The following is a 21,587-nucleotide window of genomic DNA, read 5'->3' on the forward strand; positions in this document are numbered from 1 at the left end:
TTGATGCTGCCACCTGTATCCAGGTAGACGCTTACATGTTTTATGCACAATTTATGTATTAGTAAATGTATCTCATTTACTCATAGCTGGTCAATTGATTTTCTAAAAGCCATAACAAACCACCTCGTGATTGCTGCTACAATTAATGAATTGCCTCAGTAAATTCACAAAACTCCAACAGCTGCAAGGCAACAGTGTAACCACTGCGCTGCCCCACAGAAATGATGATTCAGTATAGGCTTTTGAAGAGAAAAATCTCAGGGTCATGACAGTGTCCCTGTGGTGGGGGGGGGGGGGGGGGGCACATTTATTAACTCCACAATCTCATTCAGCCATCTGTAACTAAAGGAAATGTAGGGCAGGAAGTGACATATTCTTTAGCATAAACCACAAACAGTTGCCGAATGGGCGTTCTCACCATGAATGAATAACTGCTCAGCTTTTCTAGTGAGAACAGTTCCTGACTGCACAGAAACAAGCAGAACTCTTTCCTTTCCAGCAAAGGATAAGTTTTAAAAATTGAGGGCTTTTCCGCTAGCAGCAAGGAGATGAAACAGAATCCTTATGGTTTATTTGACATTTCTAAAGGCAGAGGTGGGGGGACAGCAGAGCAAAAGAAACGAGGCAGGTAAAAATAAAATTAAATGGAATGAAAAGGTGAATATGAATTGAGCCGTTGAGACCATCTGGAACAGTGGTTTCCAGCCACAATCCTGGAAGAACACTGTGTTTCCTGGTTTTTAATACAACCTGGTCTCTTAATTTCAACCTTTAGCCCAGGTTGGGATGAAAACCAGGAGACACAATGTTCCTCCAGAATTATTGATTCATTTTTACATCCTGCAAAGTAATGCTTTCCAGCATTAGTAGAAGCAGTAGTTAGTAATGCAGTGTGTGTAACAGGATTGATATCATCGTCCTTGTTGTTCTGGTTAATAAAAGATATATAATTCATTTCTTGAATTGTTCTAAATAGGCAATGAGGCTACTCTTAAATGTCTTTTACTGTTAAAGAAACATAATACATTAAAAAACTGTGATGTGCCAAACAACATACTGAGAATATAAATATAGTCTTACCTGGACACACAATCAAACGTATTATTTGACTCCTGAAGAACAGGGATCCGAGAATAGGTCTTAGCTGACTCCGTGAAGCTTCAGTTTTTAACTGTATGAATGTGAATTTATACATAGGCTTAGTTTGCTATCACTTTGGGAGTTCCTCTTGTTCCACTTCATCCTTATTACCTTTGGTCTGGTTTGTTGCTGAAGGTGTGCACTTGGTTTTGGAACACCTACTCTGTAGTATCAATAAAGTCATGCAATCGCATTTAAAGTACAATTAAAGTGCATTTTGTTTTGCTTTGGATATTACATAATTTCTATATATTTCCTAAAGTGGGCAGCCTGAACAATTCCTTCACAGATTCCTATTATCAAGGATATGAGCAATGCAACTGAATAATACATAGATGTTAGAGTAATAAAACACTTTATTTAATATACTGTAGTAATCATCTCAAAGTGCTTAATGTTCACAGAAGTTCTGTTTCTTTTGTAGAATGCTTCAAGCAATCAGAAGCCAAAACAAGTGTGTTTGGTTTGTATCAGGCAGATTGCTGCTTCCAGATTGTGTGAAAACCAAAAAACAGGAAACTTTAGGGGAAAGGCTTAAGTTCCCAGATTTTCCCAGTTCTTCCAAGTTTCCAGGTCATGTAGAACTGAGAATAGCAAACAATTGTTCACCCAAAGGGTGATGGGTATCTGGAACAGGCTTCTAATCTATAAAAGCTGGGATAGGGGGAGGTACAGTATGGAGGTAGAGATGGTTGGATGTCTGACGGTGAGGATGAGTGGAGCTAGAGGTGGAGGAAAGTAGGGATAGTGAGATGGAGGGAAGAAGAGGAATCCAGAAGGAGGGAGAGATGAGGTAAAAAGAGAAGTAGTAGGGATGTAGGGGAGTTTATGGACACAATGGAGGGAAGGTATGGAGGTATACAGGCAGGATGTAGGGAGGCACTGAAGTAGGGATAAATGGAGTGATGAATGAAGGAATGGAGGTAGAAGGTAGAGAGAGAATGCAGGTAAAAGTGGATGGAGGCATGGAAGGAGGGGTGGTGGGGGAATGGATGAAGGGGGCATTGGAAGTTGGAATGGAGGTGGTACTATGTGGAAGTAGGGATAGAGGGAGGTACAGTATGAAGAAAGAAATATAGAGAGTAAGGAATTGGAAATGTAGGTTGAGATGAAGGTAGGTATAGTATGTAGGGAAGTTTAGATGGAGGGAGTTTCAAACATGCTTTTTTTGTCACAGAGAGAGAAGGGAAAATACCAAAGGCAGGTAATAAATTCCTCCGTAGTCACCGCTAAAAGTGTGACCCTTCTGATAACAAACCTGGTCTTTGTCTTCTTTCTTCATGATCAAAATATTGTAAAAGTTGTATCACTTGTGCACATTCTTGAAGAATCTTAAAATAAGTGATAATAAATTCCATTTCATCAGTATCATAATGCAGAAATAAGAAAGTAATTACATTTTTTGGGGGGGGTTTGCTTTTTCCACTTTGGAAATGGATCTGAAATGCTGCAGATATTCAAAATTAAAATCAACAGACTTTTAGAACAATCTTTGCAGAACTAGGACAGCTCCTGTGTGGAGTCTGCATCTTCTTCCCAGGTTTCTCCAGCTTCTCAAAGCATTGCTGGCTAGTTGATTGGTGTTTTTATAATGTGTTTGTGTGTGAACCCTGCAATGGACTGGCATTCTGAAAACAGATATTTTCTCATTATCCTTGTAATGACAATTTTTGCACTACAGCATACCTCAGAATATGTTCTCAGATTGGGGTGAAATTTTAGCATGTTGATTGTATGTGCAGCAAAAAGACAATTGAACATAAAATATACAGCTGACATGCTATTATGCAAAAGAACAAATTGACACATTTGTCTGATATCACTTTGAAAGTGACGGTTTTATAAAAAACCACAGCATCTTGCTTTTTTTAGTATGTTCTGTTAAAAAAGTTGTTACACCACCTTACTGTTGGTCTAGTTAAACATTTTGTCCATGAAATCTACAGATATGTACCAAATAATAAACCTTAAACTCCCAATTAGCTGACAAGATGTAGTGCACTCCATTGTCAATCAACTGCTTAAAATGGCTAAATGCTCACTGCGAAAGCATTTTATGATGTCACTTCCAAAAAAAGCCGCTGACAAAATTATTTTTTATCAGTTTCAACACCTTTTAATTCTCAGATTTCAGACTTACATTTTCAAGGATATTTCGCACGAATCTCCTACCCATCCCAATAAGATCTCCCTTCTCCCTCCTCACAGCTGATGTAATACTGGAACCTGGTTTGAAGTACGTCAGGAGTAATGTCTCCACAGATGGGAAATACTGTATGTCATAGTGTCTGATGTGTCTGAAAAAGAAAGACACCATTTATGTATGGATCGGCCGTGGAGCCTTCTTCAGGTCTTCTTTATGGTCTACTGCTGCCCCATGTTTCTTGGGAAAAGAGAGGCTGTACCTAGAGCTGGAGGTGGGAGACAATCTGCACTGGGGAGCTGGGATCTTTAGGGAAAGGAGACAGCCCTTGAACCAGAAGAATGGCTCATGTGCTGCGCAAATGTGGAACGGAAGTATGTTCAATGCACTTACCAACTCCAGAACCATATTACTTTTGACTCTGTATTGCAAGAGAGTGGACGTCTATGTAAACAGTTAGGAACAGCAGCTGTCATTTTACAATACAGAGACTCAGTGTCTCATTCACAATTTCAGAGTAACATTACCCACTCTTTTATACAACGGATAGCCAAGCACTTTCCATTGTCATTCCTAAAGGGAATGAGATTTAAATGTGGATATGAAATACCATTCTTCTCACGTGAAGTGTTACTAGCACACAGCTAGAGCTGCAGAAATTGCTCTCAAATCTCTCTGGAGGAAAGAGCTGAGTTACTGATTTCATAGGCAGATGACTTGTGTAACTAATTGTTTTGTAGCTTGTGACAATGCAGTGGACCTGGATTCTGTTTTGTGTTCTAGTCCAGTTCTTTAATTAATTGATCTAAACTAATGAAAACGATAAGATGCCTGAATGGAACATCTGCAAATCTTTTTTTTTTTCTCTACTCGGAAGTTCGTGAATTCAATTTACCTGTGAAATTGCTTAGTAACAAAAATCAGAAAGTGTGTGGTTGACCAGGATTGGTACTGGGAACCCCCTGTTTCAAATGACGTTATGGTGGATGTGGACTTTCTGAATGTGGTGAATGGATCATATAAGTAAGGGGATAAGTGTGTTTGTGGAAGAGATATAAAGACATTGACAAATTGAGCCAATAGAGGGAGATCTGTCACACTGCTGTTAGTTGTCTTTGTCTCTGTGCTCAGAGCACATAGAGTACTGTACGTGTTTAACCCCGAGTCTATCAATTATTATTTTACTCTTGAATTTAATAAAAGTAGTTCTAATCTTTTTTATTAAATCCAGAATAATTTATTGCTTATCTGCAATAATGTATCTCTGAATAAAAGTGAATATTGCAACAAGATTTTGAAGATTCCTTTTGAGGAGCAGAAATAGCCAGACTGTAACTAAAGGTGAAAAGATAATCTAAAAAAGAGTTTATTTCAATGTCTCAAAAACCATTTCATTGCTCAAGATACAGGTGGAAATTAAAAGCTTTCCTGAAAGAGAGTCAGTTGTCAATGTGTTTTATTTATGTAGATGACATCATACAACTTACATTGAAAAGCAAAAATGCCTTCTGTGGCATAAAGCTACCGTATTCAGTCACAGAGGGTATCTCTTTTATTTCTTAATTATTATTTTGCTCTTCGAGTTAATAAAAGTACAGTAGTTGTTCTAACCTTTTTTATTAAAGTAGAATGATTTACTGCTTATCTACAATAGTGTATCTTTAAAAAAAAGTAATTATCACAGCATGGATTTGAAGGCTTGGGTAAAGACATAAGTTCCTTTTGAGGAGCAGAAATAACCGGACTATAACTCAAGGTGAAAAGATCATCAAAAAGAAAGAGTTTATTTAAATCTCTAAAGAAGCCTATTCATCTCTCAAGATACAGGTGAAAAGAAAAAGAAAAGCTTCTCTGAAAGTGAGGCAGTTGTCAATGTGTTTTATTTATTTATGCATCATACAATTTACAGTAAATGCAAAAATGCCTTCTGTGGCATAAAGCTACATTCAGTTTTAAATCTTCTTGTCAGTTACTAATATAACACTCCACAGTGACCGCTAAGCAGACTGATAAATGTTTAGCTTTCCTGTGTCAAAGAACACTAGCTTATTTCCTTTTGAACTTAGCTTACAAATAAGAAAAACTGTATGACTCCTAATATTAATTTAGCATATGTGCAAAGAAAACAAATCAGACTTCTGCACAAACAATCTATGTTTGCTTTTTACTTTGGGAACTGCATACATTGTAACAATGTCATATTATTTTTCTAATGCATAAATATGTTTCCAATACTTCAATTTTTTGGAAAAGTAAAGACAGAACAGTAGTACACTGTCCAATTTAGAAAGCATAAAGTAATTTATTATGTACTACCTTCATTTAACAGTACAGTTTTGGAAGTCTTACTGGTGACAGTGCTCAGCACAATTGAATGAGAATTAAATAATTAAATAAGAATGAAAACAAAATTATAGCATAGCATTCCTCGCCAGCCATGAGGATAACATCCCTGAATAACCTCTGTGTACTAAATTTAAGCATCAGTTCTACAGTTTAACAATTTTGATTCCTTTTTGATTTTCCCCCTTAGATATTTCTTTTTTAATGTTGCTTCACATGATCCCCAATTCATGACAGTAATACCTTCCTTCTCTCACCTCACAGCTGATGTAAATTCTGGTCTCTGTTACAAGGAAAGAATGAAATTAATATTTCCAAAGACACGAAATACTATATGTCTCACTGTCTGGAGTGTCTGAAAAAGAAAGAAACCATTGAAGATTTGCTGCTCCCCCAGGTTTCTTGGGAAAAAAGTGGGGTTCAGATGGAGGTGGGAGATAATCTATATTGAGGAGCTGCAATCTTCAGGGGATCTGCAGATCAGAGACTTTGAGTGGGTGTATGGGCTCTTGAAATGTGGAATGGAAGTACATTTGGTGCACTTACCAACTCCAGAACCATATTACCTTCGACTCTGAATCCCAAGATAGTGGGTGACTACATAAACAGTCAGGAACAGCAGCTGTTGTTTTACAACACAGAGACTTGGAATCTCATTTTCAACTCAGCTGCAAATTCAAAAATGCTTTTAAAATGTAATGGAAAGGCGATGAGTTAAATATGAGAAAATGATTCTAATAGGTCACCCAACCATTTTGCAACTTTACTCTCTTTCTCTATTTTTATTTTTGTTCCTCCATTTTTGTTCTTTTTTATAAGAATTCAAGACCAGACATCAGACCACAACACTCATATCTCTACAGTGATGATGCATGAGAAAGTATCAACATTTTCATCAACAGAGGAACAGAGGAAGAACTGAACCTGTGGTGAGATCACAACTTCAGTGCACAGGGCATGTTAAATATGTTAAAGTCTCTACACCACAGATAAAAAGGGGGGTTCTCTTATTTCCTTATGAAGTCAGGCTTGGCTTTTTCAGTTGTCAGTAGTGACAACTCCTGTGCTGTGTTGGACTCAGTTCAGTCTGTGCTGACAGAAGCTGAATGGTAAACATGGAACACATTTACACCAACATTGAAGATACCTTCAAGCCACCCAACTGCTACAAAGGTGGGGAAGCAGAACTGCAGAGCAAAGGAAACCTGGGAGGTACTGTCGGCAGATATGTTTTTCTTTCAGTGTGACTTCTGCAGATTGATTCTGTAATGATCAATCTGGAGTGGTGTGCAGCAGTGGCATCAGACTGTCTGGTTTGGGGATCTGTTATGTCACACCCCTGGGAAGGGGCTCAGAGTGCGATCCAGCCTGCAAACAACACACAGAGAATTGCACAGAGCTGTGCATTACTGAGACCAGTGGGGGTGAAACCATGAGAGACAGGATACTGAAGAAACATTAAAATGACAGAATTCGCATGTTGGTGAAAGAAGAGCTGTTTATTCGTGTGCTGTTTATAGCTCAGCGCTTTTTATACACGGTAACAGACAAACTTCCTACTTTTGACATAGATTACCTAATCCCTGAAACGAATCATTAGTTTTCAGTCAATCTTGCGTAGAGAAAAACAACTCCCTATTAAGACTTTTCCTTACTGCTTACATTCGCAAAACAAGACATGAGCTGTATTTTTCCACTGACCTATAGATGCCCCCTGGTGTGTTTCCACTTGCCAGGGTTATAAGCAGTTAGGAAGCTAAAAGACAAGCAGGTTTTTTAGCTTTTATAAAATGTATAACATTCCTTCAATACAAAGGGCGAATCCAGGAGTCAAGACAGAGTAACAGTCTAATTTCAGGACAGTGTAACCAGGGGGTGATCCAGGGACCTGGTCGGGAATGAAGCAGGGGCTAGAAAACAAGCAAACCAGAGAGGTGAAATACTCAGAGCAAAGCTTGAGGTGCCCAGAGTCCACACTTGATCACAGAGTTCTGAGCTCTTTCAGGTCCAAGGATGTATTCACAGGAGCACCTTGAACGGGTTTGGTCAAAAACCAACTCAATGCGCTCAGAATCTCATGGTGATTAGATTGCTTAGGTTAGGTTGCTTGCAGACTGACAAACTGAGTAGCCAAGCACACGGGGGAATAAAGTACTGCTGCTGGCCAGGGAAACACATTCCAAGTCCATGGTCTTACAGACAAGGATTAAAGATATGAGAGACAAATACAGGAGTCAAGACAGAGCAACAGTCTAATTCCAGGACAGTGAAACAAAGCAAACAAAGCCGGAGGGGTGATCCGGGGACCTAGTAGAGAACGAAGCAGGGGTTAGAAAACAGTCAAACCAGAGAGGTGAAATACTTGGAGCAAAGCTTGAGGTGCCCCATGTCCACACTCAATTGCAGAGTCCTGAGCTCTGCCAGGTCCGAGGATTTATTCACAGGAGCTCCTGGTTGTTAGATAACCCACAGTCCAGCAGCCGAGACTAACATGACAGGATGACCATTAAATCACCAATTTCTAAAGATCTGGATCAATTACATTGTGATCAGTTACACAGGTGATGTGTTGCAAAATATAATTTAAAACAACACACACTTGTTGCACCATTAATACACAATGTCAAAACCATTGTAGTCATCAGCAGTGTTGCGACATGCAGGCAAGCCAATGAACTTCAAAGGAACTTTGATACACAGTATCTCTATATCTATAATTTATAATCTATAAATCCTGAGGAAATGGTTGTCCAAGCGATTTTCTGTATGTCTTTCTGGAGATATTTTGAAAAAGCTGAATGTCTTACAGAGTTTTCTTTTCAGTTCTGGAATCAGAGGAGAAATCCCAAAGAGACAGCTCTCCGTACAAGATCCTGGCCCTCATCTGCTCGGGTTTGAGCTGTGTGCTCCTGATAACCACTGTCGTCTTCAGTTCTTATTGTAAGCACAGTAACTGATGTGTTTGGATATGTATAGCAGAAGTGTCAAAGTTATGATAAAGCTCCTTAATTTGGTACCTGGGCTGTTCAAAAGAGTGGGATTAAGAGGACAAAAAATAAAGTGTATCAATGCTACTTCCCAGCTTCTCCTCCTTTACTTGATAGCTGGTTAACAACTGTACTTCCAGCACAGCAGGTAGAATCTGTACCTCCATTCATCCCTGGTCTTGTCTGCTTGCTGTCTTTTATATCTCCCAGCCTATTTCTTTCCTACTGTACAGTATATCCCAGTATTTCCCACCTCCTGTCAAACACTTCTCTATACTGATAGAATCTCTATTCCAATATAATCAAGTCTCCAGTGCTGTAACTGCCTTTTACACCTCTACCATCACAAAGATACAGCAGGAAAAGAGAAATGCTGGTTGGTGATGATTTCAGTGTCATTGTAACGTGAAGTTCACTTATAAAATCTCCACATATAATACAAGAGTGTGGTGTTGTGTTTAGTTATTGGAGAAAAACATATTCAGAAACATTTGCTTACTGTTGAGCACAGGATGATTCCAATCTTGGATCGGCAATTAGACTGTAATTGTCTTCTTTTATTTATTTAAGATTTCCTCAGGCAACCAACATTTACCCAAGTTCTACTCCAAAACACCTCCTGTGTGCAAACAAATTGTTCATCTTCAAACTGGAGCTCTTCTACTTTAAAACAAGGTAAGCTTATTAAATTTAGGTAAGTTACTGTGTTTTAGGTATGCCTCTCAGGTCTCAGTCCCAGGTGATCATTAGAGCCTGGGTCCTTAGGTCATCAACACAGATACAGATTAACACTGCAGCAAATTTGCTAACATGCTTGGCAATGCTGTGTCAGTTTTTATTTTAGACCCTCTGGAACAATTGACAAGTAGCTGAAACCTACAACATCTCCCCAATCCTCAGTATCTTCCAGTGTCCCAATATCTTCTCTTGAACAATTAAAGAACAGTTAGACCTGAAGATCATTCTGCTGAAAATCAGGTGTGAGAAAGCCTACACACTGTGCCCAGGAGTAGATTTCACACAGTGGTCAATAAAGCTTTTTCACTCTATTGAAGATAATAGTGAGAAGAAAAATGGAAGTGAGTTTGTTGTACTTATGACTGTAGACCTATTCAGATCTTCTCATTAAAGTTCTTAATGTCTTCTTTCACAAGATTCTGTTAGTATTACATTTGTTGCTGTAGCATATAGTGTCTGCCATTGCACAGCGCTTTGTGTTTCTTGAAAGGCACTGCTTAATAATCTTGTCATTTTATAATAAGAACTGTGGATGATGCTGGAGGACATGTACAACAGCTGTTTGAACCTGCAAGACAATTCGACTGATGTTCATGAAGAAGCTAAACGCTGTAGCGACATCATAAATAGACACAACCTGGTCCAACTATGCAACAGCAACTATACGATAGGTTGGTACAAGTGTGGATTTTCAAAGTTTTCTGTTCTTTATTATTTCTCAAAAGCGACTTCTAAGCAACTTCCGTTGACAGATTTAACATCCTTTCATTTCTCAAGATAGCAAATAATATCAAAATAGGAGGACTGCAAAACATTGTAGAGGTAGCAACTAAAATATAAAAAGCCATTTCGTAAAATTGAAGAACATTATGAAGATTGATGGAAAACCCTTGGCAGATGATGTCTAACAAAGAGGCTTTCTTAAACACCATCAGGGTTTCTGTTCTTTGCATGTATAAAGCAAGAATCTTTAAATACAAAGTTAGAGTTAGAAGAGAGTGCTTTTGAAAAAGATTTAGGTACCTACAGTATGTTGAAACATCAAATTCTTCTTCCAGACAATGTGGGGAAGCAAAACAATGACAAAACAAATACGAGAATCTTCAAAATTATAATGGTGACATCAAGGGGGACATGTTAGTATTGGAGCATGAGCTTGTAAGGCCTTATTTAGAATATTGTAGACAATTTACAACAATACCAGCAGCCATATCACCCTGCAACTCACAACTGCCAGCCCACTGAAGCTCAGGAGCTGTGAGCCTGGTCAGTACCTGGATGGGAGACCTCCTGGGAAAAACTAAGGCTGCTGCTGGAAGTGGTGTTAGTAGGGCCAGAAGGGGGCGCTCACCCAATGGTCTGTGTGGGTCCTAATGCCCCAGTATAGCGACGGGGACACTATTCTGTAAACAGGTGCCGTCCTTCGGATGAGACGTAAAACTGAGGTCCTGACTCTCTGTGGTCAAATTTCCCATTGGCCCTTACCAATTATGGCCTCCTAATAATCCCCATCTTGAATTGGCTTCACTACTCTACTCTCCTCCACACTGAGAGCTGGTGTGTGGTGAGCGTTCTGGTGCGCTATGGCTGCCGTTTCATCATCCAGGTGGGGCTGCACACTGGTGGTGGTGGAGGGGAGTCCACATTACCTGTAAAGTGCTTTGAGTGGAGTGTCCAGAAAAGCGCTACTGTATATAAGTGTAAGCAATTATTATTATTGTTATTAATTTATTCACCATGTTAAAGATACAGTATTTCTGCTCTGAGACCTGACTGCTTGTGAACACCAGGAGCCAAACTTCACACAGTGTCATTATCAGACCATGTTGCACTAATCTTGTTTTTTTCTCTTCACTTTATTAAGCCTGCTTTGCTCTTACTAAAATATCAAGTAAGTGACTCTGTATTTCTGTCTTTAATTTGTGTATTCATACTCAGGTGTCAGGAGACATGAATTCTCATAATACCAATAAGTGAAATGCAAAATAAATAATGACTAAAAACAAATGTTAAACACATTCATTTTAATAAATAGAATGACTGTAAACCAACAGATTTTTAGACTATTGTTCCCAAAAATGCCTTTGGTCTTTGAAGATTTTTCAAGTAACAGACAACATCTGATGGTCTAAAGATTTAATTTCCGAAAGAAATGATCTGTTTACTTAACACCTGATCTCCACAGATGTAACTTTCACTCATATTAAAAGGAAATTAAAGAAATTCCCTGACTCATTATTGTGTTAGAGGATTTATAAAAATGGAGCTGTCATATTATGGCATAATTTAGATTTTACATCCATATCTGACATTTTACATGTGTTATGTCCTCTTCACAGAAAGAGAAGGAAGAATACCTGCAGCAGGTAAGAAAAAACACATTTATGCTCATTGTATAAAGTGTGACTTTTTATGACACAATCTTTAAAATGTGGCCAAGCAGAATTTTAAATTCAAGGAATCATGATTAAGAATTATTTTCCGTGACTCTGGGGAGAGTGTCTCTGCTCTTGTAGTTGCTTAGTGAAGGAAAAATACAAATTAATTTCTCCTTTCCTAACAGACTCACACTGCACAAGAATCTGCTCTTTTACCACAGATAGGATATTGGATATTAATCCTAACAATGCAGGCCTGTATTGTGTAAATGTTTGCAGAAGTCACTGGACACATTTGTATTTGTGGAAAACATCTGCAATTATAGCTATACCTAAAACAAACAAGGCCTGTTGAATTAAAAGATTTGCATCCAGTACCACTAATTTCAGTCCCAAAAAATGGTTTAAATAAATTGTTTTGTTCCATCTGCATTTGGCAACTAGTGGATCCCAATTTGCATACAGGGCAAAACGAGGAGTTGAAGATCAGACTGTGACTATGAAATTTTATGAGCATTTAGAAACTCCATCATCTTATGTGTCCTTACTTTTTGCTGACTTTCCTTTGATATTTAATACTATTCAGGCAAAAAAGGTTTGGAAGGGAAGTTTTGGAATATGGGAGTATGTCACACACTCAGTCAGTGGTTATACAATTTTCTTATTTATTGCCAACAGTGTGCGTGAGTGAACTCAGACAAGACTCTCACCATCAGCACCAGTACAGTGGTTCCCCAAGCTTGTGGGTAATTCACTGTTTTAAAACACAAACAACATTAAGGAATTGATAAGATAGACAGACAGATAGACCGATAGATAGATAAGACTTTATTGATCCGGAAGGGAGATTGAGATGTTACAGCAGCCCAGCCCAAGACAAGCAAAAACAGACATCCGAAGAGACGAAAAATTTAAATAAGTACAGCAATACAAAATAAATAATATGCGCATAGGTATATGCAGATTTAGTGTACAAAAAGTACATTAGTGCAGCATGCTGTCCATAGATGAGCAGATGAAGGGCTAACAGTCCTAGCCTAGGGCAGCGTTATACACCCTGACAGCCACCGGGAGGAAGGACCTGTGGAGACGTTCCCTTGAACACCGTAGCTGGAGCTGTCTGGTGCTAAAAGTGCTCCACTGCCTAATTACAGTCCCATGTAGCGGATGAGAGGCGTTGTTCATGATGGCTGTGAGCTTGGTCAGCATTCTAATTGAATTTCAGAAGAACTGTTCTATTCCTATGACCCCTGTCACTGTTAATGGAACTGATACTGACATAGTAAATGTGTATAAATACCCTGACAGTATTATTGATTTTAAATTGACTGGGACTACCAATATGGAGGCAAGGAGAGTGAAGGTGCAACAGGGGTTGTATTTTTAAGGACGTTAAAGGAGTTTTAATATATAGAGCACACCGTTGACATTTTTATATAAGAGAGAACCCAAACAAAGTAATCAGGTCTTATGGCAAGAAACCTTGGACCCAATGATATACCCAATGGGTATCTTGAAATCTTGAATGACCCCTCTCATCCACTCTTTAACTCTAACACTAACACTACTACTAATAATGGGGAGGAGAGCCGAGAGATGACAGTAACAAAGTAACAGAGAACTAAAAAAGCATTGAATTCCTTTATACCTCAAAGTATTCAATTTTTGAATAACGTAAAATGTGTACAGTATGTACAGTACTATTACTGTTTTTACACTTTTTAAAGATGATTGTTTTTTTAAACGTATGGTACTGAAAGAGTTCTGATTAAGCAATGTTGTGGATTGTGATTTTGTATTAAGGTATTGTTTTGTTGTTGTATGGTATTATTTTCATATATGTTACATGTTTACGAGCTTTTCATGTGCAAGACAAATGTTAAGAGGCAGTAAAGGTTAATACAATTCAACAACTATTGCGCTCTTGCCACCTTGTGGTCTGATCTGGTCAGTACTGGGGTGACAGACCTCTCTTAAGAAAAACAGGATGGTGGTTTAAGGTCGACCAGAAGGCAGTGTTGTTCTGTCTGGACTAGAATGTCTAAACAACATCCTGATTTATTCATAAATTTGTGTCTTTTAGTAGTCCCTGGCAGGAAAGCTGTATCCTATTTGTTTTACATTTTAAGAAGACTTATGTCTGTTTTTTTTCTCCTAGTGTGGAAATGGATTCAAAATGCATCAGGTAATCCAAAACTTGGCACCTGTGGTGAAGTGAGTTATACCAGATATACTGTCCCTGGAGTACTTTACACAGAAGATTAGATTGGATGATATAGTATTGAATATGTTGTGTTATATGAGTTAGAGTCTTTTTCTCCAACTGCAACATTTCCAGTTTCTTAAGGAGTACTGCAAAGATTTATTTGGAATATAAAAATTGTGTTCTTTTATAAGACAAACCTCTGTTTTTTATCATCATGCTCTGTTCTTACAGCTGACGTAGTCCTGGACCCTGATACAGCCCACGTCAACCTGAACATCTCCAAGGATGGGAAATGTGCAGTCTTGTCTGATGTGCCTCAGTCCTTTGAGGCATCTACTAGATTTACTGTCAGTAGGTGTGTCTTGGGTAAAGTGGGATTCATCTCAGGGAGACACTACTGGGTGGTGGACGTGAGGGATAATCTGGACTGGGGTGTGGGCATCTTCAGGGGATCTGCTCCTAGAAATAGGGACCTGATTCCTGAGAACGGGGCCTGGGCAGTGGAGCTTTGGTATAAAACCAAGTTTAGTTTCATTACTGACCCCCGAACACCATTATCTCAGGATCTGCTTCCCCAGAGAGTGGGGGTCTATATAAACTGCGAGGAAAGGCAGCTGTCATTTTACAAAGTGGAGACTCAGAATCTCATTTACACTGCCAATGTAGATTTCACAGAAACATTCTACCCATTGTTCTACACAGAAAGTGAACAAGGCATTTCCATTGTTCCTCCTCTTGAGTTTGAGAATTAAACTGGAATGAGACTTTGTGTTTGATATATTTCTGCAAACATCCAGTAGTTGTGTATTATTCCTATAAGGTCCTACTGTACATGGATTAGCACCTAATGTATTATCTGTCCGCTCTCCAGCTCATGACCTTCGTCCACCCAACTCTTCTAGATGCCTCTCAAGCTCAAGCACTCTAGACTTGAATCCTTTCTTTTCAGAAAGGCTTTAACTTCATTGTCGACTGTGTCTGCTCTATGAGATTCAGCTGCACTTCTAAATGATTGCCTTTCTAATTTGATTTTGTAATTTATGTAACAGTTCTTGGGGTTTCCGCCCTTGTCCCTCCTGCCCTGCCAGTTCGTCCTCAGTGCCCGGGCGCGAACCTGGGTCTCTGTAACTCTGTGCCGAGATCTCAAAAACACAACTGTTTGGGTGTAACAAGATAAATTGGCAATTCTTAATTATTAAATAATGCTCTGAGATGGACTGAAACTTTGGACCACTGACCTTCCAGGACCAAGACTGTTTTAAAAACCTTCTAGACTAGAGAAACTGCAGCCCATCTCTTCCACTCCATTGCAGAGCTCTGACACAGCCAGCTCCTTACTTGCTCTTGGGTTGTAGACATGGTGCGAACTACGGGGGAGCTAGGGGGAGTTTAGCTCCCCTGAATAAGGCACAAGCTCCCCTGAAGGCACAAGCTCCCCTGAAGAGACCATTTGCAAACCTTTGGGGGCTCTCTTTTTTCAGGTATAGACTACATTTGCGTTTCTGTTTTGAGCATGTTGCTGCCATAGAAATAGCTAAGCAATTTAATACTATTACCATGTAAGAGGGTGATCTGTCCAAATACAGTAGCTACCAGAAGCTAGTAACATTTAAACTTTGTGTGCTGTTCCCCTCATGCTACCATTATTTGTTTTTTGTCTCTGTACTCAGAGCACATAGAATATGTGTTTAAACCAAAGTCTATCAATTATTATTTTGCTCTTTAATGTAGTAAATAAAAGTATTTGTTCTAATCTTTTTATTAAATCCAGAATAATTGATTGCTTATCTGCATTAATGTATCTATGAATAAAAGTGAATATTGCAACAAGATTTTGAAGATTCCTTTGAAAAGATAATCAAAAGAAAGAGTTTATTTCAATATCTCAAAATCCGTTTCATCTCTCAAGATACAGGTGGAAATCAAAAGCTTTTCTGAAAGATAGGCAGCCTTAAATAACTTAACTTAGATAACTTACATTGAAAAGCAAAAATGCCTTCTGTGGTATAAAGCTACTGTATACATAGTTTTAAATCTTGTCAGTTGCTAAGCTACAGTACCACTCCATGGTGACCTCCTGGCAGCATTTGATAAATGTTAGTTTCTTTGTGGTCAGAGAACACTAGCTAATTTCCTTTCGAACTCAGCTCATACACAAATAACAAGACAAACTTTATGACACCTAATATTAATTGAGCATATGTGCAAAGAAAAAAAAACTTCTGTACAAACAACTTATTTTTTTTTACTTCTGCAACTGTATAGATTACTTTAGAAAATCAATGCAACATTTTATTAATACATCGATACATTTCCAAAACTTAAATTTCTATGTTGTCCTTTGGAAAAGTTGGAAGATTGGAAGAGTAATACACAGTACAACTCAGAAAGCATAATGTAATTCCTTTTCGACTGAATTCTCCTGACACCTGAGCACGAATAGACAAACAGACAACAGAAAACAGAATCACTTACTTAATATTTTAGTAAGAACAGGGCAAGCTTAATGAAGTGAAGAGAGAAAAATAAACAAGATTAGTGACAAAGCAATTATCAAACCAACTGATTGATAATAATCAGAATATTAGGTGATACAAATATTAACACAAATCCAAAACCTTCTTAAACAGAAGCTATTAACCCTACCTCACACCTGAATGTCAAGACCGTGGTGTGCCCAGGTGTTGTGTTTAGATTATACTAGGAATGAGTCCCTGAGGCATAACATCCAAGGTTCTGGATGAAACTTATGGGTTCCTTCCGCGAAGCCATGTACTGCGTGCAAAGTAAAATTTTAACAATGAGTAGTTACAGTAGCAAACAATGTAACTTTTAATTTTGAAAAATATTTCACACATAAAGTATTGTACTGTGGCTTTGAAACCATACGGTATATGTCTGTAAAAACAGTATATTTGAACAGCATATGATCATATTGCAGTTCACTCATGTGTACGCTAATGTTTTGGTATATCTGTGGATCTGACTTCATGGGATTCGCGTGTGTGGAACGTTGGGAGATTAGACCCGGGGATTTGTTTTAATTATACTATGAATGAGTCCCTTTTGAATGGATTTTTATCGGGGTAGGGGTTGTCTCATTTCCTCGATTTAACATCTGATACGTCCCCAGTAAACCGAGAGATTAAAACCCACTAATGTTAAAGTATCTGCCTTGTGACATTTCTCAAACTGCTCCAAAGTCGGGCACAGATTAAAATCCTCTAAATTTAAAGCCTCAATGGACGCCACAATTACTGTAATACAATGTGTAGAACCATAATACCCATAATACAAAGGCCTGTACAAACATAAACGTATGCCAGCAGCCATATTAACCTGCAACTCACAACTCGCAACCCAGTGAAGCTCAGCAGGTGTGAACCTGGTCAGTACCTGGATGGGAGACCTCCTGGGAAAGCTGAGGCTGCTGCTGGAAGAGATGTTAGTGGGGCCAGCAGGGGGCACTCACCCTGCGGTCCATGTGGGTCCTAATGCCCCAGTATAGTGACAGGGACACTATACTGTAAACAGGCGCCGACCTTCGGATAAGACGTAAAACTGAGGTCCTGACTCTTTGTGGTCATTAAAAATCCCAGGGTGTTTCTTGAAAAGAGTAGGGTGTCCTGGCCAAATTTCCCATTGGCTCTTACCAATCATGGCCTCCTAATAACCCCCATCTCTGAACTGGTTCATCACTCTGCTCTCCTCCCCACAGATAGCTGATGTACTGTATGGTGAGCGTTCTGGCGCACTATGGCTGCCGATGCATCATCCAGGTGGGGCTGCACACTGGTGGTGGTGGAGGGGATCCCCATTACCTGTAAAGCGCTTTGAGTGGAGTGTCCAGAAAAGCGCTATATAAGTGTAAGCAATTATTATTATTATTATTATTATTAAAAGAATCCCAATTGGACTTGTGAACCAAGGAAAAAATATCGGTTCCACAAAACAGGTCAATGATTCCGAACAAGCCCCCAGATACGCATCCCAACTATATATTGTTTTTTTTTTTAAAGAAAATCAAAAATAAGAAACAAAGGCATATCATTGCAAAGCAACCACTTTTCATGCAAAATAAGTGGTGTTTAATATTCTAACATCGTATTTTGTACCTTTTAAAGTCATGCAATATTCAATTTAGGCTGGGACACATTATTGTTTGTTTTTGGTTTTCTTTAAAACATTAAAATAATCACTTGTCCATCATGCTGTACAGTATTATTTTACATTTTTTTATGTTTTTAAGAGACCTCAGAATGTTTCAACTGATGCATAAAAAAGGTGGCATAATTGTTTCTTGCGTAATGAACTTGCTAACTCCTGGGATTTGCTTTATTCAAAATAAGGTTTCTAAAAATGGAACTATGTTGTTTATATAAAAGTTGTGAAAATTTTCACAAATTGCAGTCTTTAAAATGCCTGTGCTTTGAAGGCTCTGTGTCATTTGTTTGCAAAGTTTTCGACAACTGTGTAATGGAAAGTTACTGAAGAAAAGTGTTTTATCCTAAAAATGTCATTTACGGGCAGGGCTGTGATGTTAGAACAAAGTGTGATTGTACCCAGTGAGTCAAGGGCATGGGTTGTTCTAAGAATATGTTTATCTCTGCACCAACAAAAAGGAGGAAGTGAAACTGCCCGTAGCTGTCTTCTCTGTCCTTCAAGGCTAAGTAAGACCTATAAGGACTTGAAAATTACTGCCTAGCCTGTCTTTGTATTACTAACTAACCATAATGAAGTAAACAAGTTGAGGTGTTGCATCAGCTAAGTGTATAAAATAAGGGACCTTTCCCTATTTTACTTTGGAAATCAGCTCCCACTTGCTTCACAGACTTGTGGTTGCTGTTTTTCCCTATTGCGCAATATGAATAAATGCCTTACTGAGTGAATGAGAACACCTTTCCTGGCTCTTTTTGATAAAGACTCCACGACAACTGAAACATTGTTTCTCAAAAATAGGCCGCTAATAAGAAAGCAAAGGCTGTGAAAACAGTGACAAATGCCCATAAACAAAATGCAAGCAGGTTGAAATTGTTATTTATTATAAATAATTTTGTATTGTTAATAATAAAATACATTATTATAGTTCAATTTCAGTGGTATTTTTAAAACCACTTTGTTATTTTTGTTAATTTGTTATTTATAATTATAATACATATGATTTTGATTTCTCGTTTCTTTTAAAAGCTTGTCTTAAATTGCCCCCACTGGAATGCAGTTGAGCTGGTTTTTACTCCCACTGTAGACAGTATTCCCATTTACTCATTTATATTTTAAACTTATTGAAATAATTTAACATCTCCATACTGATATATAAAATAATTAAATGCAAATATAGTGTACATTATATTTATTTATTTTTGTAATGAGTCTGTATTTGTTAAAAGAAAACCTTGTACCCTGACGGGGAATCAAACATGGATGTCTGAGTTGATAGGCACGCACCAAATCCATCGTACCAAATCATCACTTAGAAAGATTGTGGAAACAGACTAAAGATGTTTTCAAAATAACCATGAGTGAATGAGTCAAAGACATTGGTGCAGATGTTTACAAAGAAAGTGGAATATAGTAATACTTTGAACTATATAAATACAGTATATTATATTTAGATCCTTAAATGAATTTATTGTGATTAATTTATTTAGTTGCCCAATTCCATTTTATATTTCTTACTAAGCAGATTTGCTAAAGTTCAGTTTTTCATTGCAATAACGACAGCGAGTATTCATAGAAAAGGTTAAAACATTATAGCTTGTAAAGTATAACTTTAAAGTATATACATTTTAATATAGTCAGAACAAGCACGTCAAAACGTTTTCCAAAATAACCACAGTAAGCGACCAAGATAAGGATTTTGATGTTCAAAGTATTTGCAAAACAGTGGACAACTGTTGTGTATTTTTTAATTTCAGCTACCACTACCAGCCATGTACAGTATGTACAGTATAATTGTCAGCATTTCCGACTAACACATTCTCCTCTAAAGCTTTTTTCAGCTCTTAGAAATACAGAACATTTGCATATGTTTAGAATTTCCATGTAGTTTCCATAAGTGTCCTCTGACCTCTCAGTTGCAGCCAGAGTCCTTCCTAGTGGTCTATAGGCTTCATGCAAACATTAGCAGAGCTAAGCAGTACAAGCAGCTCTTATAAAGGAGGATGTTATAAATTAGGGTCTCCACATTGAACATGTTGGCTCTGTTATTTGTGTTCCTTAGAACCTTCTATCAACCACATACTGCATTGTTTAATCTCAAGAGGATCTGATATTTAATGTTTTAGAAAATGCCCATTTCAGTTCCTCTTGTCTATATTTCTATTATGCTAAATACTCTAAAGTGTATTTTGAACAGAAAGTCTCGAGAATAGAGGAAGGCAGAAAATATACATCTGATCCAATTGTGTGAGTTACACATTGCTGAATGAAGATTTATGAGCATACAAGTCTCTCTTGGAAGAGAGTTCCATTGCATTATTTGTCATGCAAATCTTCAAAAAACAATGAATCACTGCTTTTTTCAAAAAACTTTTACACCAAACACACAGCTTGATTACACAGTGGAAATGAATGCTTGACTGTGTTGTATTGCCACAGATTTATTTACATATCCAGCCATTTAAATTGTGCGGAGTATGCTGCATTAAAACGTGGTAGGTGTGGCACATCATACTGCATTATACCGTATTTTAATTGAATTATGATAATAGTATCCGGAAGCACCTTGTAAAACCGCCAGGTGGAGTTAATAAAGCTTAATGTCCCATGTACAGCATTTGAGCTGTCACAAAAAAAACGCCCGGTTCGAATCCCGATCACTGCAGAGGGACAATACTTTTCCAATTAAGAATTTAAGCTGTATACTCTTTTGACTTTTAATAATTTTAAACTGTGTATTACAGCAAGTTAATCATTAAACATTAAAAAGTCGTTATTTTTTATAAAAGCAAGATTGCACAGTTGGACAAAAGTACATAACCTCCCACCTTCATCATAAATGATTTAATTATTTATAAATATTTTACGCATCAGTGTCTTTAACTTGGTAACTTAGTGGGTTCTGGTTTTAACATGCTTGTTCGAACATTATTAAGCTTATATTGTGTACTTAAAAAGTTATGATGTTTTATCATTTTCTAAGAAAACATACATGTAGTAAGAACACCACTTGCTGTTATTGTAAAAAGATAAATGTTGTTGTGATTTAACATCACTTGATAGTTATATGAATATGGAATCGTGTAACTAAGCAGCTAAAATATCACAGGTGGACATTTCGGAAACATTTTGACATCCTTGTCTTTTAAAAAAACTTTTATTGTCCTTGTAGTGGTAATGGACAAAGCACTGCACCCAGTGGTTCAAAGCACGATCAGAGCATTACTTATGGTTTGTTCCTTATATAGTGAATACATAAAAATAGTCCACTATTATAGCTTATTGTTGGCTCTGCCGTGAATTTGTGTATCTGGATAAGTGATGGTATTGTGATTCAGGATTTCTTTGCGAAATTCAAACAAAGGAGGGAAGAAGGATTATTTTTACAATTGGCACTCCGAGATTCTGACTGATTTAATTTCCCTCATTTAGCTGCAGTGGATAAAGAAATCCTGCAGTAGTTATATTTATTGGAAGGCGCTCTGTTTTATTAA

General features: G+C 37.8%; 1 protein-coding gene across 1 annotated transcript; it reads left to right on the forward strand.

The window, feature by feature from the left end:
* The first annotated feature begins 6,663 nt into the window (after positions 1-6,663).
* On the forward strand, positions 6,664-15,767 carry LOC148659772 (E3 ubiquitin-protein ligase TRIM39-like). The gene is made up of 8 exons (XM_088633937.1): positions 6,664-6,838; positions 8,450-8,566; positions 9,184-9,288; positions 9,876-10,022; positions 11,216-11,242; positions 11,691-11,717; positions 13,888-13,914; positions 14,167-15,767. The coding sequence occupies exons 1-8, from the start codon at positions 6,733-6,735 to the stop codon at positions 14,685-14,687; spliced, it is 1,077 nt and encodes a 358-aa protein (XP_088490063.1). The 5' UTR covers positions 6,664-6,732; the 3' UTR covers positions 14,688-15,767.
* The last annotated feature ends 5,820 nt before the right edge of the window (positions 15,768-21,587 follow it).

Source organism: Lepisosteus platostomus, chromosome 6, assembly GCF_059453375.1.
Source record: "Lepisosteus platostomus isolate fLepPlt1 chromosome 6, fLepPlt1.hap1, whole genome shotgun sequence".
NCBI classification, from domain to species: domain Eukaryota; kingdom Metazoa; phylum Chordata; class Actinopteri; order Semionotiformes; family Lepisosteidae; genus Lepisosteus; species Lepisosteus platostomus.

Coding starts and splice junctions, on each gene's coding strand:
- LOC148659772 (XM_088633937.1), top strand. CDS start 6,733: ATGGTAAACATGGAACACATTTACACCAACATTGAAGATACCTTCAAG. Junction 6,839..8,449: donor GAGCAAAGGAAACCTGGGAG/GTACTGTCGGCA, acceptor TTTTCTTTTCAG/TTCTGGAATCAGAGGAGAAA. Junction 9,289..9,875: donor CTCTTCTACTTTAAAACAAG/GTAAGCTTATTA, acceptor TTTTATAATAAG/AACTGTGGATGATGCTGGAG.